Source organism: Mustelus asterias, chromosome 4 (assembly GCF_964213995.1).
Source record: "Mustelus asterias chromosome 4, sMusAst1.hap1.1, whole genome shotgun sequence".
In the NCBI taxonomy this organism is placed as follows: domain Eukaryota; kingdom Metazoa; phylum Chordata; class Chondrichthyes; order Carcharhiniformes; family Triakidae; genus Mustelus; species Mustelus asterias.
This window is the reverse complement of record NC_135804.1, coordinates 1,460,113-1,485,625: the sequence shown is the minus strand read 5'-3', so window position 1 is coordinate 1,485,625 and position 25,513 is coordinate 1,460,113. Positions and strand designations below refer to the sequence as shown.

At 46.8% G+C, this 25,513-nt stretch overlaps 1 protein-coding gene across 1 annotated transcript in view; it reads left to right on the top strand.

The window, feature by feature from the left end:
- The first annotated feature begins 6,432 nt into the window (after positions 1–6,432).
- LOC144492445 (rhophilin-2-like) overlaps positions 6,433–25,513 on the top strand; it is a 62,226-nt gene continuing 43,145 nt past the window's right edge. Inside the window, exon 1 of the mRNA XM_078210467.1 lies at positions 6,433–6,697. Within this exon, the coding sequence (XP_078066593.1) occupies positions 6,629–6,697 (69 nt within the window). The 5' untranslated portion in view covers positions 6,433–6,628. The remainder of the gene's footprint in view (positions 6,698–25,513) is intronic.

The following is a 25,513-nucleotide window of genomic DNA, read 5'->3' as shown; positions in this document are numbered from 1 at the left end:
CCCAATTGCCCGTGTTTGGCCCATATCCCTCTATACTCATCTTACCCATGTAACTATCTAAATGCTTTTTAAAAGACAAATTGTACCCACCTCTACTACTACCTCTGCCAGCTCGTTCCAGACACTCACCACCCTCTGTGCGAAAAAATTCCCCCTTTGGACATTTTTGTATCACTCCCCTCAACTTAAACCTATGCCCTCTAGTTTTAGACTCTTCCTTACATTTGGGAAAAGATATTGACTATCTACCTTACCAATGCCCCTCATTATTTTATAGATCTCTATAAGATCACCCCCAAGCCTCCTACGCTCCAGGGAAAAATGTCCCAGTCTATCCAGCCTCTCCTTATAACTCAATCCATCAAGTCCCAGCAGCATCTTAGTAAATCTTTTCTGCACTCTTTCTAGTTTAATGATATACTTTCTATATTAGGGTGACTAGAACTGTATACAGTATTTCAAATGTGGCCTCACCAATGTCTTGTACAACTTCAACAAGTGTATTCAGTGTTCTGACCAATGAAACCAAGCATGTTGAATGCCTTCTTCACCACCCCGTCCACCTGTGACTCCATTTTCAAGGAGATAGGAACATGTACCCCTAGCTCTCTTTGTTCTGTAACTCTCCCCAATGCCCTACCATTAACTGAGTAAGTCCTGCCCTGGTTCGATTGACCAAAATGCATCACCTCGCATTTATCTAAATTAAATTCCATCTGCCATTCATCAGCCCACTGGCCCAATTGAACAAGATCCTGTTGCAATCCTAGATAATCTTCATCACTGTCCACTATGCCACCAATCTTGGTGTCATCTGCAAACTTACTAACCATGCCTCCTATAGCATTAATATAAATGACATCCAAATCATGAATATAAATGACAAATAACAGTGGACCCAGCACGGATCCCTGAGTCACAGGTCTCCAGTTTGAAAAACAACCCTCTACAACCACCCTCTGGCTTCTGTCATCAAGCCAATTTTGTATCCAATTGGCTGCCTCATCCTGGATCCCATGAGATTTAACTTTATGCAACAACCTACCATGCGGTACCTTGTCAAAGGCCTTGCTAAAGTCCATGTAGACAACATCAACTGCACTGCCCTCATCTACCTTCTTGGTTATCCCTTCAAAAAACTCAATCAAATTCCTGAGACATGAATTTCCATTCACAAAACCATCCTGACTGTCCCTGATTGGATTCATTGGGGGTGCGTTATTGATTGATTGATTCATTGGGGGTGCGTTATTGATTGATTGATTCATTGGGGGCGGGTTATTGATTGATTGATTCATTGGGGGTGGGTTATTGATTGATTGATTCATTGGGGGTGGGTTATTGATTCATTGATTCATTGGGGGCGGGTTATTGATTCATTGATTCATTGGGAACGGGTTATTGATTGATTGATAAATTGGGGGTGGGTTATTGATTGATTCATTGGGGGCGGGTTATTGATTGATTGATTCATTGGGAGCGGGTTATTGATTGATTGATTAATTGGGGGTGGGTTATTGATTGATTCATTGGGGGCTGGTTTTTGATTGATTGATTCGTTGGGGGCGGGTTATTGATTGATTGATTCATTGGGAGCGGGTTATTGATTGATTGATTAATTGGGGGTGGGTTATTGATTGATTCATTGGGGGGCAGGTTATTGATTGATTGATTCATTGGGGGCAGGTTATTGATTGATTGATTCATTGGGGGCAGGTTATTGATTGATTGATTCATTGGGCGTGGGTTATTGATTGATTGATTCATTGGGGGTGGGTTATTGATTGATTGATTCATTGGGCGTGGGTTATTGATTGATTGATTCATTGGGCGTGGGTTATTGATTGATTGATTCATTGGGGGCAGGTTATTGATTGATTGATTCATTGGGCGTGGGTTATTGATTGATTGATTCATTGGGGGTGGGTTATTGATTGATTGATTCATTGGGGGTGGGTTATTGATTGATTGATTCATTGGGGGCGGGTTATTGATTGATTGATTCATTGGGGGTGGGTTATTGATTGATTGATTCATTGGGGGTGGGTTATTGATTGATTCATTGGGGACGGGTTATTGATTGATTGATTCATTGGGGACGGGTTATTGATTGATTGATTCATTGGGTGTGGGTTATTGATTGATTGATTCATTGGGGGTGGGTTATTGATTGATTGATTCATTGGGGACGGGTTATTGATTGATTGATTCATTGGGGACGGGTTATTGATTGACTGATTCATTGGGGGTGGGTTATTGATTGATTGATTCATTGGGGGTGGGTTATTGATTGATTGATTCATTGGGTGTGGGTTATTGATTGATTGATTCATTGGGGGTGGGTTATTGATTGATTGATTCATTGGGGGTGGGTTATTGATTGATTGATTCATTGGGGGTGGGTTATTGATTGATTGATTCATTGGGGGCGGGTTATTGATTGATTGATTCATTGGGGGTGGGTTATTGATTGATTGATTCATTGGGGGTGGGTTATTGATTGATTGATTCATTGGGGGTGGGTTATTGATTGATTGATTCATTGGGGGTGGGTTATTAATTGATTGATTCATTGGGGGTGGGTTATTAATTGATTGATTCATTGGGGGTGGGTTATTGATTGATTGATTCATTGGGGGTGGGTTATTAATTGATTGATTCATTGGGGGTGGGTTATTAATTGATTGATTCATTGGGGGTGGGTTATTGATTGATTGATTCATTGGGGGTGGGTTATTAATTGATTGATTCATTGGGGGTGGGTTATTGATTGATTGATTCATTGGGGGTGGGTTATTAATTGATTGATTCATTGGGGACGGGTTATTGATTGACTGATTCATTGGGGGTGGGTTATTGATTGATTGATTCATTGGGGACGGGTTATTGATTGACTGATTCATTGGGGGTGGGTTATTGATTGATTGATTCATTGGGTGTGGGTTATTGATTGATTGATTCATTGGGGGTGGGTTATTGATTGATTGATTCATTGGGGGTGGGTTATTGATTGATTGATTCATTGGGGACGGGTTATTGATTGACTGATTCATTGGGGGTGGGTTATTGATTGATTGATTCATTGGGGGCGGGTTATTGATTGATTGATTCATTGGGGGCGGGTTATTGATTGATTGATTCATTGGGGGCGGGTTATTGATTGATTGATTCATTGGGGGTGGGTTATTGATTGATTGATTCATTGGGGGCGGGTTATTGATTGATTGATTCATTGGGGGTGGGTTATTGATTGATTGATTCATTGGGGGTGGGTTATTGATTGATTGATTCATTGGGGGCAGGTTATTGATTGATTGATTCATTGGGGGCGGGTTATTGATTGATTGATTCATTGGGGACGGGTTATTGATTGATTGATTCATTGGGGACGGGTTATTGATTGATTGATTCATTGGGTGTGGGTTATTGATTGATTGATTCATTGGGGGTGGGTTATTGATTGATTGATTCATTGGGGACGGGTTATTGATTGACTGATTCATTGGGGGTGGGTTATTGATTGATTGATTCATTGGGTGTGGGTTATTGATTGATTGATTCATTGGGGGTGGGTTATTGATTGATTGATTCATTGGGGGTGGGTTATTGATTGATTGATTCATTGGGGGTGGGTTATTGATTGATTGATTCATTGGGGGCGGGTTATTGATTGATTGATTCATTGGGGGTGGGTTATTGATTGATTGATTCATTGGGGGTGGGTTATTAATTGATTGATTCATTGGGGGTGGGTTATTAATTGATTGATTCATTGGGGGTGGGTTATTGATTGATTGATTCATTGGGGGTGGGTTATTAATTGATTGATTCATTGGGGGTGGGTTATTAATTGATTGATTCATTGGGGGTGGGTTATTGATTGATTGATTCATTGGGGGTGGGTTATTAATTGATTGATTCATTGGGGGTGGGTTATTGATTGATTGATTCATTGGGGGTGGGTTATTAATTGATTGATTCATTGGGGACGGGTTATTGATTGACTGATTCATTGGGGGTGGGTTATTGATTGATTGATTCATTGGGGACGGGTTATTGATTGACTGATTCATTGGGGGTGGGTTATTGATTGATTGATTCATTGGGTGTGGGTTATTGATTGATTGATTCATTGGGGGTGGGTTATTGATTGATTGATTCATTGGGGGTGGGTTATTGATTGATTGATTCATTGGGGACGGGTTATTGATTGACTGATTCATTGGGGGTGGGTTATTGATTGATTGATTCATTGGGGGCGGGTTATTGATTGATTGATTCATTGGGGGTGGGTTATTGATTGATTGATTCATTGGGGGCGGGTTATTGATTGATTGATTCATTGGGGGTGGGTTATTGATTGATTGATTCATTGGGGGTGGGTTATTAATTGATTGATTCATTGGGGACGGGTTATTGATTGACTGATTCATTGGGGGTGGGTTATTGATTGATTGATTCATTGGGGACGGGTTATTGATTGACTGATTCATTGGGGGTGGGTTATTGATTGATTGATTCATTGGGTGTGGGTTATTGATTGATTGATTCATTGGGGGTGGGTTATTGATTGATTGATTCATTGGGGGTGGGTTATTGATTGATTGATTCATTGGGGACGGGTTATTGATTGACTGATTCATTGGGGGTGGGTTATTGATTGATTGATTCATTGGGGGCGGGTTATTGATTGATTGATTCATTGGGGGCGGGTTATTGATTGACTGATTCATTGGGGGTGGGTTATTGATTGATTGATTCATTGGGGGCGGGTTATTGATTGATTGATTCATTGGGGGTGGGTTATTGATTGATTGATTCATTGGGGGTGGGTTATTGATTGATTGATTCATTGGGGGTGGGTTATTAATTGATTGATTCATTGGGGACGGGTTATTGATTGATTGATTCATTGGGGACGGGTTATTGATTGATTGATTCATTGGGGGTGGGTTATTAATTGATTGATTCATTGGGGACGGGTTATTGATTGATTGATTCATTGGGGGCCGATTATTGATTGATCCATTGCGGGTGGGTTATTGATTGATTGATTCATTGGGGGCGGTTTATTGATTGATTGATTCATTGGGGTGGGTCATTGATTGATTCATTGGGGATGGGTTATTGATTGATTCATTGGGGATGGGTTATTGATTGATTCATTGGGGGCAGGTTATTGATTGATTGATTCATTGCGGGTGGGTTATTGATTGATTGATTCATTGGGGACGGGTTATTGATTGATTGATCCATTGCGGGTGGGTTATTGATTGATTGATTCATTGGGGACGGGTTATTGATTGATTGATTCATTGGGGGGCAGGTTATTGATTGCTTGATTCATTGGGGGCGGGTTATTGATTGACTGATTCATTGGGGGTGGGTTATTGATTGATTGATTCATTGGGCGTATTTATTGATTGATTGATTCATTGGGGGTGGGTTATTGATTGATTGATTCATTGGGGGTGGGTTATTGATTGATTGATTCATTGGGGGTGGGTTATTGATTGATTGATTCATTGGGGATGGGTTATTGATTGATTGATTCATTGGGGGCGGTTTATTGATTGATTGATTCATTGGGGGTGGGTTATTGATTGATTGATTCATTGGAGACGGGTTGTTGATTGACTGATTCGATGGGGACGGGTTATTGATCAATCGATTCAATGGGGGAAACTTATTGATTGATTGATTCATTGGGGACGGGCGATTGATTGATTGATTAATTGAGGGTGGGTTATTTATTGATTCATTGGGGGCGGGTTATTTATTGATTGGGGATGGGTTAATGATTGACTGATTCATTGAGGGTGAGTTATTGATTGATTGATTCATTGGGGACGGGTTGTTGATTGATTGATTCATTGGGGACGGGTTGTTGATTGATTGATTAATTGAGGGTGGGTTATTGATTGATTCATTGGGGACGGGTTATTGATTGATTGATTCATTGAGGGCAGTTATTGATTGATTCATTGGGGACGGGTTATTGATTGATTTATTGGGGGCGGGGTATTGATTGATTCACTGGGGATGGCTTATTGATTGATTTATTGGGGGCGGGGTATTGATTGATTGATTGATTGGGGGTGGGTTATTGATTGATTGATTCATTGAGGGTGGGTTATTGATTGATTGATTCATTGGCGGTGGGTTATTGATTGATTGATTCTTTGGGGACGGGTTATTGATCGATTGAGTCATTGGGGGTGGGTTATTGATTGATTCTTTGGGGACGGGTTATTGATTGATTGGGGTGAGACCTGGTGCAAGTTCGCGGTTTGATCCCAGTGTGTTTCTTGTGATCCTGTCGCAGGATCTAGTAGATCCTGCTGGCGATCCGCCCCTGTGTCTGATTGGCTGTTTGATGTGGGCGTGTCCTGAACTTGGTTCAAGAGGCGGCGGCGGCGCAGGGATCGTCTCAGAGCGCGCGGAGAGCGAGCGATCCGGGATCGAGTGGGAGCCACAGCGGAGCGCGGGGATCCGGGATCGAGTGAGCTCCAGGACCGACAGAGCGAGCAAGAGAGAGGAGATCGACTGTGATCCAGCGCCGGAGAGGATCCGGGATCGAGTTGTGTGGGAGATCTGCTGGGATCCAGTGGTCGGGGATCGGGCCGCGATGACGGAGACTCTCCGGACAGCCGGACACCCGGGAAGCCCGGCCCGAGAGAGCGGCTGCTTCCGCAAGGTCAGAGCCCGGGGATCGCGGGGATCCGGGGGGATCCAGTGGCTCTCCCGCCGCACTCTGGGTGCTGAGATCCGGGGGGGCGGTGGTTGCCGCTCGGCCTTCCCGGCGCTGCTGACCCTTCTCTTCCCCCCCCCCCCCCCCCCGCTGCTCAGTCCACACTCCCCATGGAGACCATTCAGCCCATCGAGCCCGTCCCCCCCCCGCCCCCCCATGGGTACCCCCCTGACACTGACCCTGAGGGGCACTTTACCATCGACAACCCCTCCCCCCCCAACCCAGCCAGCCCTGTCAGCAGAGACACCCCTCCCCCCCCCACCCCCCGGACTGGGTGCAGAGACACCCCTCCCCCCCCACCCCCCGGACTGGGTGCAGAGACACCCCTCCCCCCCCACCCCCCGGACTGGGTGCAGAGACACCCCTCCCCCCCCACCCCCCGGACTGGGTGCAGAGACACCCCTCCCCCCCCACCCCCCGGACTGGGTGCAGAGACACCCCTCCCCCCCCACCCCCCGGACTGGGTGCAGAGACACCCCTCCCCCCCCACCCCCCGGACTGGGTGCAGAGACACCCCTCCCCCCCCACCCCCCGGACTGGGTGCAGAGACACCCCTCCCCCCCCCACCCCCCGGACTGGGTGCAGAGACACCCCTCCCCCCCCACCCCCCGGACTGGGTGCAGAGACACCCCTCCCCCCCACCCCCCGAACTGGGTGCAGAGACCCCCCCCACCCCGGGTGCAGAGACACCTCCCGCCCCCCCCCCCCCACCCCCCCGGACTGGGTGCAGAGACACCCCTCTCCCCGGACTGGGTGCAGAGACCCCCCCCACCCCCCACCCCGGGTGCAGAGACCCCTCCCCCCCCCCCCCCCCCCCCCGGATTGGGTGCAGGGTAAATGCTGCTTGATAGCGCTGTTGATGACCCCTTCCATCGCTTTACTGATGATCGAGAGTAGACTGGGTGGTAATTGGCCGGGTTGGATATGTCCTGCTTTTTGTGGACATACCTGGGTAATTTTCCACATTGTCGGGTAAATGCCAGTGTTGTAACTGTACTGGAAGAGCTTGGCTGGGGAGCAGCAAGTTCTGGAGCACAAATCTTCAGTACTATTGCTAGAATGTTATCAGGGCCCATTGCCTTTGCAGTGTCCAGTGCTTCCAACTGTTTCTGGATATCACGTGGAGTGAATCGAATTGGCTGGAGATTGGAATCCGAGATGTTGGGAACCACTGGAGGAAGCTGAGATGGATCATCCATTCGGCACTTCCGTCTTTTACTGATGTGCTGGGCTCCTCCACATTGAGGATGGGGATATTTGTGGAGCTTCCTCCTCCAGTCAGTTGTTTAATTGTCCACCACCATTCAAAGCTGGATATTGCAGGACTGCAGAGCTTAGATCGGATGCTTTGGTTGTGGAATTGCTTAGCTCTGTCTATCACTTGCTGCTTAGCTGTTTGGCATCAGGTTGACATCTCATTTTTGGTATGTCAGGTGCTGCTCCTGGCATGCCCTCCTCTGCACTCTTCTTTGACCCAGGGTTGATCCCTCTCTTGGTGGTAATAGTAGAGTGGGAGATACGCCGGGCCATGAGGCTACAGATTGTGGCTGAGTGCAATTCAGCTGATGGCCCACAGCACCTCATGGTGCCCAGTCTTGAGTTGCTAGATCTGTTTGAAGTTGACCCATTTAGAACAGTTTTGATGTCCCATAACATTAAAGAGGATATCCTCAAAGTGAAGACAGGAGTTTGAAAAAGCGCCAGAATTTATTTTAAATGCACACATCGATGATTGTAGAATGATCCTGCACAGGAAGGAGACATTGGGCCCATCGTGACTGTGCCAGCTCTACGAAAGAGCAATTCGGTTGGGACCTTTACTCTTTTCCTATTTTCCTCCAATATTTCTTTTCAGTTGCATCCAATTCCTTTTTGAGTTACTATTGTGAAATGGAAACCACACAAATAGGCCATTTGGCCCAACAGCACCATGCCGGTGTTTATGCTCCGTACGAACCTGTTTGTTTCATATCCTCCTGTTCCTTTTCCTTCTGTGATCGAGACTCCCTTAAACACCACAAACCTATTTTTGTTGTAGCAAGTTCCACATTGCAACCGCTCTCTGGTAAATACATTTCTGCTGAATTCTGCATTGGGTTTATTTGTGTTTATCTTATATTTATGGTTCCCAGTTAGTTCTGGATACCCTTCCAAGTGGAAACACCATCTCTACATCTACCTCATTGAACCCTTTCATAACCTGAAAAGCCCTCTCTCATTCACCACTCAGCCTTCTGTAAAGAGCCCCAGCCTATTTGTCCCATCCTCTTGATTTCAAACATGATATTAGAACTGTCTTTGTATTTTCTCCAATGTGTCTTTTCTTAAATATTCCCAGTACGTGGTGTGGTCCGAACAAGGCTTTGTATAAGTTTCTGTTTATAGCAATGATCCCCAGTGCATTGTTGCAGTTTAAGGGCCTTATTAAGCTGTATTGGCACTTTGTCCTCTGTTTCCCCGCCCCATGTAAATACTTATTTTCCAAGGAGTATGTGACCTCTTTATTCTTCCCATCAAAATGAATTCCCTCGTGTTTGTTTCAACCGCTCTTGGACATTGCAGTTCATAACTTGCTGTGTTTATTTAAATACAGTTGGGGTGGTGTTACAGTTGGATTCACTTACAGATTCCATACGCCTTCTAATCTCATTTTCCATTACGCGTTTCCTACATCACAATCAGAAAGTACTTCACTGGCTGTAAAGCCCTTTGAGACGTCAGTGCTGTAGAAATGAAATAGGATTGGTCCATGCATTTTAGCTGTGGTTTGAGGGGCAAAATGTGATAAATTGAGAAGGGTTTTTATAATGTGTGTATCCTGTGTGTGACTGGGAATGAGAGGAGTTGTTAATTCTGACTTGTTGCTGAGGGTTGGGAAGACAGAATTCATGGAACGGGGTCCAAAAGAGAAAATGCTGGAAAATCTCAGCAGGTCTGGCAGCATCTGTAAGGAGAGAAAAGAGCTGATGTTTCGAGTCCAGATGACCCCTTGTCAAAGCTAAAAGGCACAGAAAGTGGGAGATATTTATACTGCAGGGTGAGGGAATGAAAGATGAGTCATAGCCACAGAAATCAGGGGAAAAGACTGCTAATGGCTGTCCACAGAGAAGAAAGGGCGTGAATGGCCAAACGGCAGAGAACATAGAACATAGAACATAGAAAGCCACAGCACAAACAGGCCCTTCGGCCCACAAGTTGCGCCGATCACATCCCCACCTCTAGGCCTATCTATAGCCCTCAATCCCATTAAATCCCATGTACTCATCCAGAAGTCTCTTAAAAGACCCCAACGAGTTTGCCTCCACCACCACCGACGTCAGCCGATTCCACTCACCCACCACCCTCTGAGTGAAAAACTTACCCCTGACATCCCCCCTGTACCTACCCCCCAGCACCTTAAACCTGTGTCCTCTCGTAGCAACCATTTCAGCCCTTGGAAATAGCCTCTGAGAGTCCACCCTATCCAGACCCCTCAACATCTTGTAAACCTCTATCAGGTCACCTCTCATCCTTCGTCTCTCCAGGGAGAAGAGACCAAGCTCCCTCAACCTATCCTCATAAGGCATGCCCCCCAATCCAGGCAACATCCTTGTAAATCTCCTCTGCACCCTTTCAATGGCTTCAACATCTTTCCTGTAATGAAGCCGTAAGCTGTGATAGATGAAGATGTTTGGTTGGGGGGGGGGTGGAAATAGAGGTAGATTTCCGATTCCAGCAGTAATTTGCTTTTATTCGTGGAACGGGGTAGTTGGAGCAGAGACCTGCAGTTTGAAAGGGGAAGATAGATGAATATTTGGAGTGGCGGCAGTTACAGAGCCATGTACATTTGCCCCAGCAGGGATATGGGGTAGAATGGGACAGTGGGATTTGTTTAGGGATCGATACAGGGTAAAGGGGAGAGCAGGGCAGTGGGATTGATCCAGTTTAATTGGATTAGTTTAGCAAAGGGCTTTTGCAGTGTTCAGTGAAGTTCCTCACTGAGCGGGGAAAGATTCTTGTTGTCGTTGCTGAGACTGGACAGGGGGATGAACTGAAATGATTTCTGTTTCAAACCAGTGGTTTAAGCTGCTGTCCCACATTGCCCCAGTACAATACTGGAGGTGTGCGTGCGTGTGCTGTTTTCTTGATGGACATTGGGGTTGAATTCACAATATTATTCTGAGCTGCAGTGGGTGTTGTTTGAACAGGTGACTCGCTATCTAAAATCAATACCTTTACTGATGTTTTTTTTAGGTTTTGGTTGATCTCCAAATTCTGTGAACTTGAGTCAGTTGAAGGAGGGGACGGCTGCAATGTCACCCCGTCTCAAACACTCCATTTTCATTCACTTTCTGCACTCTTCCGGAAGGGACAGGCAGTATTGAGGAAGCAGGGGGGCTGCAGAAGGACTTGGACAGGTTAGGAGAGTGGGCAAAGAAGTGGCAGATGGAATACAATGTGGAAAAGTGTGAGGTTATGCACTTTGGAAGGAGGAATGGAGGCATAGACTAAATGGGAAAATGCTTAGGAAATCAGAAACACAAAGGGATTTGGGAGTCATTGTTCAAGATTCTCAAGGTTAACGTGCAGGTTCAGTTGGCAGTTAGGAAGGCAAATGCAATGTGAGCATTCATGTCAAGAGGGCTAGAATACAAGAGCAGGGATGTACTTCTGAGGCTGTATAAGGATCTGGTCGGACCCCATTTGGAGTATTTTGAGCAGTTTTGAGCCCCATATCTAAGGAAGGATGTGCTGGCCTTGGAAAGGGTTCAGAGGAGGTTCACAAGAATGATCCCTGGAATGAAGAGCTTGTTGTATGAGGAACGGTTGAGGACTCTGGGTCTCTACTCGTTGGAGTTTAGAAGGATGAGGGGGGATCTTGCTGAAACTTACAGGATGCTGCGAGACCTGGATAGAGTGGATGTGGAGAGGATGTTTCCATTAGTAGGAAAAACTAGAACCAGAGGGCACAACCTCAGGCTAAAGAGACGACCCTTTAAAACAGAGATGAGGAGGAATTTCTTCAGCCAGAGAGCGGTGAATCTGTGGAACTGTTTGTCGCAGAAGGCTGTGGAGGCCAGGTCATTGAGTGTCTTTAACTTAGAAACGTAGAAAACGACAGCACAAAACAGGCCCTTCGGCCCCACAAGTTGTGCCGAACATATCCCTACCTTTTAGGCCTACCTATAACCCTTCATCCTATTAAGTCCCATGTACTCATCCAGGAGTCTCTTAAAAGACCCTATTGAGTTTGCCTCCACCACCACTGACGGCAGCCGATTCCACTCGTCCACCACCCTCTGTGAAAAACTTTCCCCTAACATTTCCCCTGTACCTACCCCCCAGCACCTTAAACCTGTGTCCTCTCGTAGCAGCCATTTCCACCCTGGGAAAAAGCCTCTGAGAGTCCACCCGATCTATGCCTCTCAACATCTTATATACCCCTATTAGGTCTCCTCTCGTCCTACGTCTCTCCAAGGAGAAAAGACCGAGCTCCCTCAGCCTATCCTCATAAGGCATGCCACTCAATCCAGGCAACATCCTTGTAAATCTCCTCTGCACCCTTTCAATCTTTTCCACATCCTTCCTATAGTGAGGTGACCAGAACTGAGCACAGTACTCCAAGTGGGGTCTGACGAGGGTCTTATCTAGCTGCATCATTATCCCCGGACTCCTAAACTCAATCCCTCGATTGATAAAGGCCAGCACACCATACGCCTTCTTAACCACCTCCTCCACCTGCGGGGCCGATTTTAGAGTCCTATGGACCCGGACCCCAAGGTCCTTCTGATCCTCCACAGTACTAAGAGTCTTTCCCTTTATATTGTACTCCTTCATCCCATTTGACCTGCCAAAATGGACCACGCGCATTTATCTGGGTTGAAGTCCATCTGCCACTTCTCCGCCCAGTCTTGCATCCTATCTATGTCCTCTGTAACTTCTGATATCCCTCCAGACTATCCACAACCCCACCAACCTTGGTGTTGTCGGCAAACTTACCAACCCATCCCTCCACTTCCTCATCCAGGTCATTTATGAAAATGACAAACAGCAAGGGTCCCAGAACAGATCCCTGGGGCACACCACTGGTGACCGACCTCCATTTAGAAAAAGACCCATCTATACACACTCTCTGCCTCCTTTGGGCAAGCCAGTTCTGGATCCACCGGGCAGCAGCCCCTTGGATCCCATGCCCTCTCACTTTTTCTAGAAGCCTTGCATGGGGGACCTTATCGAACGCCTTGCTAAAATCCATATAAACCACATCTACCGCTTTCCCTTCGTCAATGTGTTTAGTCACATTTTTGAAGAACTCCACCAGGCTCGTAAGGCACGATCTGCCTTTAAGACAGAGATAGATAGGTTCTTGATTAATAAGGTCTTCAGGGGTTATGAGGATGAGAAAAATATCAGCCAGAGTTCCTGCTCCTGATCACTGTCCAGTAAAGCAGGTGAAATTAGGGCGGGAAAGAGTACTTTGTGGTGAATTGAGGCTGCCTTTGTTCATGTGGAGTGCACTGGACTGCCTCAGTCTCTGTGGAGCCAGGGTTTCAGTGCCAGACTTGGCAGCAAGGGACATGAGGTGGAGAGAGGGAGTCTGAGACCCCCATGGGGCTGGGCTGCGTTCCCAGATGGAGCAACTGGCGAAAGCTGTTGAATTTTGATACTGTCATTACAGGGTTTGGGATTTCTTGCTCGGTGAAACTTTGATTTCTGTAACTCTGGGGGCTGTGGTGAGAGGGTTAACATCCTCATTTCTAGCCAGATTTGTCATGTGGTGTTTAACCAGTTCAGATTGTCCTGTACAAGCCACTCTGTTCCAATGGAATTGAGAGTAGTTTAGATATTCCAGCTACTGCGGTTCACCAGCATCTTCCCAGGAAAATGGCGAATGTTGGCCTTGCCAGTGACATTGACAGCACGAACATTATAGTATTATACTTCAAAACCAAACTCCAGCGGATGCTAGAAAATCAAAATAAAAACAGAAAATGCTGGAAATACTCAGCTGGTCAAATAGAAAGAAACAGTTAATGTTAAAGGATGGCACGCTGACACAGTGTTAGCACTGCTGCCCCGCAGTGCCAGGGACCTGGGTTCAATTCTGGTCTCGGGTTACTGTCTGTGTGGAGCTTGCTCGTTCTCCCTGTGTCTGCGTGTTTCTTCCGGGTGCTCCGGTTTCCTCCCACAGTCCAATGGTGTGCAGATTGGGCTGACTGTCCATGCTGAATTACCCTTTAGTGTCCCAGGGAGTTAGTGGGGTAAATGTGAGGTTACAGCTATATGATCTGGGTTAAGATTCTCTTGGAGAGTCAATGCAGACTTGCTGGACCAAATGGCCTCCTCCACTGTAGGGATTGTATGACTAACAAATCCAAATGTTTGCCACCTTTGCTTGGGTAGCAGGCAGTGACTCTTCCACCAGGTTAGTGTGGAGTTTTTTGAAGAAGTGACCAGAATGGTTGACGAGGGAAGGGCCGTGGATGTCGTCTATATGGACTTTAGTAAAGCGTTTGACAAAGTCCCTCATGGTAGGCTGGTGAAAAAGGTTGGATCTCATGGGATAAAGGGGGAGGTGGCTAGATGGGTGGAGAACTGGCTTGGTCACAGAAGACAGAGGGTGGTAGTGGAAGGGTCTTTTTCCGGCTGGAGGCCTGTGACTAGTGGTGTTCCGCAGGGCTCTGTATTGGGACCTCTGCTGTTTGTGATTTATATAAACGATCTGGAAAAAGGTGTAACTGGGGTCATCAGTAAGTTTGCGGATGACACAAAATTGGCAGGACTTGCAGATAGTGAGGAACATTGTCAGAAGCTACAGAAGGATATAGATAGGCTGGAAATTTGGGCAAAGAAATGGCAGATGGAGTTCAATCCAGATAAATGCGAAGTGATGCATTTTGGTAGAAATAATGTAGGGAGGAGCTATACGATAAATGGCAGAACCATAAAGGGTGTAGATACGCAGAGGGACCGGGGTGTGCAAGTCCACAGATCCTTGAAGGTGACATCACAGGTGGAGAAGGTGGTGAAGAAGGCATATGGCATGCTTGCCTTTATAGGACGGGGCATAGAGTATAAAAGTTGGGGTCTGATGTTGCAGATGTATAGAACATAGAACATTACAGCGCAGAACAGGCCCTTCGGCCCACGATGTTGCACCGACCAGTTAAAAAAAAAAACTGTGACCCTCCAACCTAAACCAATTTCTTTTCGTCCATGAACCTATCTACGGATCTCTTAAACGCTCCCAAACTAGGCGCATTTACTACTGATGCTGGCAGGGCATTCCAATCCCTCACCACCCTCTGGGTAAAGAACCTACCCCTGACATCGGTTCTATAACTACCCCCCCTCAATTTAAAGCCATGCCCCCTCGTGCTGGATTTCTCCATCAGAGGAAAAAGGCTATCACTATCCACCCTATCTAAACCTCTAATCATCTTATATGTTTCAATAAGATCCCCTCTTAGCCGCCGCCTTTCCAGCGAAAACAATCCCAAATCCCTCAGCCTCTCCTCATAGGATCTCCCCTCCATACCAGGCAACATCCTGGTAAACCTCCTCTGCACCCTCTCCAAAGCCTCCACATCCTTCCTGTAATGTGGGGACCAGAACTGCACACAGTACTCCAAGTGCGGCCGCACCAGAGTTGTGTACAGTTGCAACATAACGCTACGACTCCTAAATTCAATCCCCCTACCAATAAACGCCAAGACACCATATGCCTTCTTAACAACCTTATCTACTTCATTCCCAACTTTCAGGGATCTATGCACACATACACCTAGATCCCTCTGCTCCTTCACACTATTCAAAGTCCTCCCGTTAGCCCTATACTCAACACATCTGTTATTCCTACCAAAGTGAATTACCTCACACTTCTCCGCATTAAACTCCATCCGCCACCTCTCGGCCCAACTTTGCAACCTGTCTAAGTCTTCCTGCAAACTACGACACCCTTCCTCACTGTCTACCACACCACCGACTTTGGTGTCATCAGCAAATTTGCTAATCCACCCAACTATACCCTCATCCAGATCATTAATAAATATTACAAACAGCAGTGGCCCCAAAACAGATCCCTGAGGTACACCACTTGTAACCGCACTCCATGATGAATATTTACTATCAACCACCACCCTCTGTTTCCTATCCGCTAGCCAATTCCTGATCCAATTTCCTAGATCACCCCCAATCCCATACATCTGCATTTTCTGCAGAAGCCTACCATGGTGAACCTTATCAAACGCCTTACTAAAATCCATATATACCACGTCCACTGCCTTGCCCCCATCCACCTCCTTGGTCACTTTCTCAAAAAACTCAATAAGGTTAGTAAGGCACGACCTACCTGCCACAAAAATAGAGAAGTTGGTTCGGCCGCATTTGGAATACTGCGCCCAGTTCTGGTCGCCACACTACCAGAAGGACGTGGAGGCTTTGGAGAGAGTACAGAGGAGGTTTACCAGGATGTTGCCTGGTATGGAGGGGCTTAGTTATGAGGAGAGATTGGGTAAACTGGGGTTGTTCTCCCTGGAAAGACGGAGGATGAGGGGAGACTTAATAGAGGTGTATAAAATTATGAAAGGCATAGATAGGGTGAACGGTGGGAAGCTTTTCCCCAGGTCGGTGGTGACGTTCACGAGGGGTCATAGGTTCAAGGTGAAGGGGGGGAGGTTTAACACAGATATCAGAAGGACATATTTTACACAGAGGGTGGTGGGGGCCTGGAATGCGCTGCCGGGCAAGGTGGTGGAGGCGGGGACACTGGGAACGTTTAAGACTTATCTAGACAGCCATATGAACGGAGTGGGAATGGAGGGATACAAAAGAATGGTCTTGTTTGGACCAGGGAGCGGCGCGGGCTTGGAGGGCCGAAGGGCCTGTTCCTGTGCTGTATTGTTCTTTGTAGATTCCCTTCCTCTTTATTCCAGGCGGAGAATCTCTACTCTCTGGCAGCTGGGGTCAGTTTGCATTTCTGACCAGAGTTGAATGAATAGCCCCATTACCCGCAGTGAAAAGACACCTGGTGTTTCCTTGTGAACCCCAGCTGTTAATGCTCTGGATAAGGCTCTGTGGACAGTAACAACAGGAAAAATTGGGAATCAGTCTTTGCTCCATGTTGTGGCGTCCAGTCCTGTCATAGTCAGAGTTTTGCAACACACACACAGGCCCTTCGGTCCATCGTGTCTGTACTGGCCAACAAGCACCCATCTATTCTGATCCCATTTTCAAGCACTTGGTCCATATACTTGTGTTATAGCATTTCAAATGTTCAGCTAAATGCTTCTTAAATGCGAGTTCCAGCTTCCCACCACCCTCTGGGTGAAAAGGTTTTCCTCAAATCCCCTCTAACTCTCCGGTCCCTTACCTTAAATCTCTGCCCCTTGGTTACTGACCCTCTATAAGGGCAACAGTTTCTTCCTTTCTTCCCTATCTATGTCCCTCATAATTGTGTACACCTCATTCAAGTCCCCTCTCAGCCTTCTCTGCTCCAAGGAAAACAACCCCAGCCTCTCTGCATAGCTGGAACACTCCAGCCCAGGCAGCATCCTGGTGAATCTCCTCTGCACTCTCTCCAGTGCAATCACACCCTTCCTATGGTGTGGTGACCAGAACTGCACACAGTACTGTAGCTGTGGCCTAACCAGCATTTTATACAGCTCCTTCATAACCTCCCAACTCGTATCCAGCAGTGTTGGGGCAGCAATTACCCTGGGCTGGGCTCTGAGTGTTGAACTGAGTGAAGTCTGGAGATCCTCCAGAGGGTATCTCTGACTCTCCGCTTGTTTTTAGTTCTAGCTCAATGAAACAAATTGCTTCAGAATAAAACTGTTTTGTTTACTGAGCAGTTAGTCAGAGGTTAAATCTAAAGTAGCGATAGCCAACTCCACCCTGGAACAGGGACATTAAACATAAGCCGGCAGAGTCTGATTGGCTAGATTACACTCCTCGGGGACTGAGGAAACTCCTTAAGGATGTTGATTAACAAGGTTGATGTGTTCAGTGACTGCTGACCGGGGCAATAGCACCCAGCTCAACCCTGTCCTCAACCGAGAATTTACACAGCACCTGAAGCATAATATGTCCAATGAGGATTATTGGTCAGAATTTGACACTAAGCCACACAGGATATTTAGAACAGGTGACCAAAAATATGGTCAGAGTGTCTCTGTCTGAGTGATCTGTGCTGTAAAAACTTCAGTGCTGACAGTACAGGTTCATAGGCAACTAACACTCCAGAGAGAGACTTTATTACTATTCCAAGCTGTCAACAGTGATCACCAAGTGTACACAAAGGTGTGTGTGAGAGAAAAGCTTCTGGAATGTGTATTAATTGGCAATGATAACAGATGGTTGCTATGACTGCATTTATAGCTGGAATGTGTGACGTGGGGATTAATCTAATGGTTAATTGAAGTTTTTGAATATCTTTTGAACACTACATGTTGGTATTCAGCTCACTGCCTGTGGCCATGTCAGGACGAGGGGGTCTCTGTGAAGTTGTCATTGCTTACCACTTGGGAGTGGGGCTGAGCTGTGTGTACACTAACACCAGCTGATGTTTCAATCCCCACGAGATGGGCTTAGGGATCCACGAGGGTTCTGTTACGCTGAGGACACTCAGAACTTTACACCACATCCCTGATTTGCTTTGTGTCTCCATCTATTTGGGCCTTGAGCTTGGGAATTCACCCCCATGTACATTCTCTACCCTCCTTTTGATTTGATTTATTATTGTCACATGTATCAAAATGCAATGAAAAATATTGTTTCTTGTGCGCTATACAGACAAAGCATACCGCTCATAGAGAAGGAAAGGAGAGAGTGCAGAATGTAGTGCTACAGGGTCTCGAAGATATTCCTTAAAACTTGCTCCTTTGACCAAGACTTTGGCCCTCTGGTCTAATCTCTATGTAGTTGGCTGCCAGGTTTGGTGTGTGTAATTTAACAGCTCCAGACCATCCACTGCCCCGCCCTCTGAAAGTGTCCTTTCCGATCTGATTTTTGGAGGAGGCCATTTGGCTCATTGCACACTCATTGCGCTGGCTTTTTCAAAAAGCTTTCCAATTAATCCCCCCCACCCCCCGGCCAGAGCTATGCATTCCCCCCGCACCCCCCCCCCCCCCAAAAAATATTTACCCAAAAACACTGTGGGAGCCTCTTAAGCGCACAGATTGCAATGGTTTGAGAAGGAGATGATCAGGTCCAGAGAATGAAAAACAAGATACAGGCATTTGTCCAATTCCCTTTTCTGGTGAGAATGATCTGGGCTTTAGACCTGCCCCTGCTGAGCACCAGGCTGACTGTGCCTGGGAGGGGCATTGGGGCATTGACCCTAAGCTGCATCATGGCCTGCCCTGTCCTCTGTTGGAATGTGATTACACAGAAGGATCCCGCTTTTAGTTACACACACCCGGAGATTACGTCTCACACATGCTATAGGGTGGAGTGAGTCACACAAGATCATGAGCTAAAAATATCAACTCCTTCCTAATGCCTTTAGGATTGGATATGCTGTCTCCACTGTTCATGGGACAAGTAGCCTCAATGAAGCCAAAGTAATAATCCTGCACCTCAAAAGTTTTCATTTCTATGGTGCCTTTCACATCCTCAATGTCCAAAAGTGCTTGGCAGCCAATGAAATACTTGAAGTGTAATCACTGCTGTAATGTAGGAAACGCAGCAACCAGTTTACTCATAGCAAGCTCCCCCAGACAGCAATATGAGAATGAGAAGCTCATCTGTTTGAGGCCAAACCAACAGAAACCTCCTGTGTTCCTGGAGTAGACATGATGTGGAGATGCCGGCGTTGGACTGGGGTAAACACAGTAAGAAGTCTCACAACACCAAGTTAAAGTCCAACAGGTTTATTTGGTAGCAAAAGCCACAAGCTTTCGGAGGGCCTCTCCTTCGTCAGGTAAGTGGGAGTTCTGTTCACAAACAGGGCATATAAAGACCCAAACTCCATTTACAAAATAATGGTTGGAATGCGAGTCTTTACAGGTAATCAAGTCTTAAAGGTACAGACAATGTGTACACATTGTAGGTCCATTCAAAAGTCTGATGACAGCAGGGAAGAAGCTGTTCTTGGGTCGGTTGGTACGTGACCTCAGACTTTTGTATCTTTTTCCCGAAGGAAGAAGGTGGAAGAGAGAATGTCCGGGGTGCGTGGGGTCCTTAATTATGCTGGCTGCTTTGCTGAGGCAGCGGGAAGTGTAGATAGAGTCAATAGATGGGAGGCTGGTTTGGATTGGGCTACATTCACAACCTTTTGTAGTTCCTTGGATCTTGGGCAGAGCAGGAGCCCATACCAAGCTGTGATACAACCAGAAAGAATGCTTTCTATGGTGCATCTGTAAAAGTTGCTGAGAGTTGTAGCAGACATGCCAAATTTCCTTAGTCTTCTGAGAAAGTAGAGGCATTGGTGGGCTTTCTTAACTATAGCGTTCCCCCTGAGTATCCCTGATTCTAATCACTCCTCCATCAGTGACTCTGCTTTCAATTACCTGGGTCCTAAATGCTGGAATTCCTCCCCCGGGCCTCTCCCTACCTCACTGTACTCCTTGAGGATGCTCCTTTTGGTCCTATTATCTCCGTGTGTGACTTGGTGTCGTACTGTTTTCTAATGCTCTTGGGGGCATTTCAATACGTTTAAAGGTGCTATATAAATGCAAGTTGTTTGACCTGAGACTGTATTCGGGTCAGATCAGGCAAAATTTCATATCTTGATACAAATTGGACCGCAAAATTGGAAATGTTTATCATTATTTTAGACCTTTTAATATTAATTTCAAATAAATGTTTTCATTAACTTTGAAGCTAAAATCTCTTGTCCAAGTAACCTGCTGAATTTTTATACATGGGGTCTGAATGTCTGATCAGAGCAAGAGAAATAGAAACTGCCATTGTTTTTAAACGTGGTGAAAAGACACAGGCTGGGATGAACTGGACAGCACATTGCCACCTGTAATGACCTCAACGAGCCGTGTCGTTGGCTACTGGAAGCTGCCCAGGGAGCCCCATCTGTATCCGGGCCACTGGCACTCCTGATTCTGACTGCTTGGCTGAAGTACACTCGGTCAGCCATGATGTGGAGATGCTGGCGTTGGACTGGGGTGGGCACAGTGTGAAGTCTCACAACACCAGGTTTATTTGGTCGCACGAGCTTTTGGAGCGCTGCTCCTTCATCAGGTGAGTGGGAGTTGGGTTCACAAACAGGACATATATAGACACAAACTCAATTACACAGTTCGAGTTCAGACGGCCCTTTGTCAAAGCATCTGGACTTGAAACGTCAGCTCTTTTCTCTCCTTACAGATGCTGCCAGACCTGCTGAGATTTTCCAGCATTTTCTCTTTTGGTTTCCGATTCCAGCATCCGCAGTAATTTGCTTTTATCAATTACAAGATTACCTGTTAAGACTCGCATCCCATCCATTATCAAGTCTTTACCGATGCAGACAATGCGAGTGGAGAGAGGATTAAAGAGGTATGAATTGTCTTAAGCCAGGACAGTAAGTGAGATTTTGTAAGTCATGGGGGGGTTACAGATAGTGTGACTTGAGGCCGTCCTCATGCGTGCAGAACTTGGCTATCAGTTTCTGCTCAGCGATTCTGCGTTGTCGTGAAGGCTGTCTTGGAGAACGCTTACCCGAAGATCAGAGGCCAAATACCCTGTGACTGCTGAAGTGTTCCCCAACAGGAAGAGAACACTCTTGCCTGGTGATTAAAAACATAGAAAAACCACAGCACAAAACAGGCCCTTCAGCCCGACAAGTTGTGCCAAACATATCCCTACCTTTTAGGCCTACCTATAACCCTTCATCCTATTAAGTCCCATGTACTCATCCAGGAGTCTCTTAAAAGACCCTATTGAGTTTGCCTCCACCACCACTGACGGCAGCCGATTCCACTTGTCCACCACCCTCTGTGTGAAAAACTTCCCCCTAACATTTCCCCTGTACTTACCCCCCCAGCACCTTAAACCTGTGTCCTCTCGTAGCAGCCATTTCCACCCTGGGAAAAAGCTTCTGAGAGTCCACCCGATCTATACCTCTATTAGGTCTCCTCTCATCCTACGTCTCTCCAAGGGGAAAAGACCGAGCTCCCTCAGCCTATCCTCATAAGGCGTGCCACTCAATCCAGGCAACATCCTTGTAAATCTCTGCACCCTTTCAATCTTTTCCACATCCTTCCTGTAATGAGGCGACCAGATTGTCGAGCGGAGTCCATTCATCCGTTGTTGTAGCGTCTGCATGGTCTCCCCAATGTACCATGCCTCGGGACATCCTTTCCTGCAGCGTATCAGGTAGACAACGTTGGCCAAGTCGCAAGAGTACGTACTGTGTACCTGGTGGATCAGTTGGAGACGTGGGCGGAGAGATGGCAGATGGAGCTTAATCCGGACAAATGTGAGGTAATGCATTTTGGAAGGTCTAATACAGATAGGAAATATACAGTAAATGGCAGAACCCTTAAGAGTATTGATAAGCAAAGGGATCTAGGTGTACAGGTACACAGGTCACTGAAAGTGGCAATACAGATGGAGAGGGTAGTCAAGAAGACATACGGCATGCTTGTCTTCATCGGCCAGGGTATTGAGTTTAGAAATTGGCAAGTCATGTTGCAGCTTTATAGAACCTTAGTGAGGCTGCACTTGGAATATAGTGTTCAATTCTGGTCGCCACACTACCAGAAGGATGTGGAGGCTTTGGAGAGGGTACAGAAAAGATTTACCAGGATGTTGCCTGGTATGGAGGGTATTAGCTATGAGGAGAGGTTGGAGAAAATTGGTTTGTTCTCACTGGAACGACGGAGGTTGAGGGGCGACCTGATAGAAGTCTACAAGATTATGAGAGGCATGGACAGAGTGGATAGTCAGAAGCTTTTTCCCAGGGTGGAAGAGTCAATTACTAGGGAGCACAGGTTTAAGGTGCGAGGGGCAAGTTTTAAGAGATGTATGAGGCAGATTTTTTACAGAGTGGTGGGTGCCTAGAACTCGTTGTCGGGGGAGGCAGTGGAAGCGGATACGGTAGTGACTTTTAAGGGGCGTCTTGACAAGTACATGAATGAGATGGGAATAGAGGGATATGGTCCCCGGAAGCGTAGGAGGTTTTAGTTAAGTCAGGCAGCATGGTCGGTGCAGGCTTGGAGGGCCGAAGGGCCTGTTCCTGTGCTGTAATTTTCTTTGTTCTTTGTTCATCAATGACATGTTGAAGGCTCCGGAGAAGATGTCATAGTTTCTCCGCTCCGGGGGAGTACTGGACGACAGAGGGTACTCTGTCCGCTGTGTCCCGTGTTTGTCTTCTGAGGAGGTCGGTGCGGTTTTTCGCTGTGGCGCGTCGGAACTGTCGATCGATGAGTCGAGCGCCATATCCTGTTCTTATGAGGGCGTCTTTCAGCGTCTGGAGGTGTCTGTTGCGATCCTCCTCATCCGAGCAGATCCTGTGTATTCGGAGGGCTTGTCCGTAGGGGATGGCTTCTTTAACGTGTTTAGGGTGGAAGCTGGAGAAGTGGAGCATCGTGAGGTTATCCGTGGGCTCGCGGTACAGTGAAGTGCTGAGGTGACCGTCCTTGATGGAGATCCCACTCACCTGATGAAGGGGCAGCGCTCCAAAAGCTCTTGCTACCAAATAAACCTGTTGGACTTTAGCCTGGTGTTGTGAAACTTCTTACTCTGCATACTCAGTGTGGAATCGAGTTGGTAAATGAAGGGACACCAGCCTCTGAGGAGTTATTTCACTGTCCTCTGTGCAGCAAGATTTGTAACAGTTTTAACAACACCAGGTTAAAGTCCAAGAGGTTTATTTGGTAGCAAATACCATTAACTTTCGGAGTGCTGCTCCTTCGTCAGATGGAGTGGAAACCCACAGCAAGATTTGTGCCATGGGGTCAGTGCTGTGAGCATTGCCTGGTGTGTCTCGGGATCCCCATTCTGACAAGCCAGTCAACAGCTTTGCTCAACTCCTCCACTGTGGGTTCAATAACAGTTGTGGCGTGACAGGCAGGCTTTCTGTGGTGTCTGCAGTTCCCTTGTGTTCTCCCTAGAGTACAACTCAAGGTCATTTTCCACCCAGCTCCAGCTGCTTATTACAGTCACTGATGAGATCCCTGCTTTTGTTTTTAATGGGGGTGTTTATTTTGCTGATGGATCTGTTGCCTTTGATCCTTCATGTGTGTCCCTCACATTCCCGCTGTCGCAGAGCATGTAGATACTGTGGCAGAGTTGTGACCAGGAGTCATTGGCAGACCACCTAGTGGGATGCTGGATTGGACTTTGAGCAGTTCTTGGTGCAGTTTGAGTTTCTCGGATTGAGAATGAGTCCCCTGTAGCAGCTCTTCGACACTCTTCACAGAAGAGGTATTCACTGATCTGTTACACGCCCCCTCGACCAGACCCCACAAGCAATGGAGATGAGGCCATGGGTAAAGATACGGAAAGAAGTTTAACAACACCAGGTTAAAGTCCAACAGGTTTATTTGGTAGCAAAAGCCACACAAGCTTTCGGAGCTCCAAGCCCCTTCTTCAAGTGAGTGGGAATTCTGTTCACAAACAGAGCATATAAAGACACAGACTCAATTTACATGAATAATGGTTGGAATGCGAATACTTACAACTAATCAAGTCTTTAAGAAACAAAACAACGTGAGTGGAGAGAGCATCAAGACAGGCTAAAAAGATGTGTATTGTCTCCAGACAGGACAGCCAGTGAAACTCTGTGGGGGTTACAAATAGTGTGACATGAACCCAATATCCCGGTTGAGGCCGTCCTCGTGTGTGCGGAACTTGGCTATCAGTTTCTGCTCAGCGACTCTGCGCCGTCGTGTGTCGCGAAGGCCGCCTTGGAGAACGCTTACCCGAATATCAGAGGCCGAATGCCAGTCAGTTTTAAACATACTGTGTTTACCCCAGTCCAACGCCGGCATCTCCACATAAAGATACGGAGACAGTCCCATTGTCCTGGGGGGGAGGGAGCGGGGATGATTAAACCCCCATGTGTTCCATGGGGACTCACTGATCTCCTTGTGGGCTCATCGACTGAGTTCCCCTGGTAACAGAAGTGAGAATGGAAATTGCAGAGGCACTGATGATCAAGTTTCTGTTTCTCTTGGACGGGTGGTACGGTGGCACAGTGGTTAGCGCTGCTGCCTCACAGCACCAGGGACCCGGGTTCGATTCCCGGAGGCACGGTGGCACAGCGGTTAGCACTGCTGCCTCACAGCACCAGGGACCCGGGTTCGATTCCCGGCTTGGGTCACTGTCTGTGTGGAGTTTGCACATTCTCCCCAAGTCTGCGTGGGTTTCCTCCGGATGCTCCGGTTTCCTCCCACAGTCCGAAAGATGTGTGAGTTAGGTGGATTGGCCATGCTAAACTGACCCTAGTTTCGGGGAGATTAGCAGGGTAAACATGTAATGTTACGGGGATAGGGTAGAATTGTTGTCAGTGCAGGCTTGATGGACTGACTGGCCTCCTTCTGTACTTTAGGGATTCTATGATTCTCGACACAGGGTGGTCCCAGACAACTGGAGAATTGCAAACCTTATACCCTTGTTTAAAGAAAGGTGTAAAGATAAACCCAGCAACTATGTTTTCTATGTTCTAACTACAGGGCAATCAGTTTAACTTCAGCGATGAGGAAAGTTCTAGAAATATTAATTCAGGACAGGGCTAATAGTTACATGGACAAATGTGGGTTAATTAAGGAAAGCCAGCATGGATTTGTTCAGGGAAAATTGTGTTTTAAATTGCTGGAGGATTTTTGAAGGGTAACAGAGCAT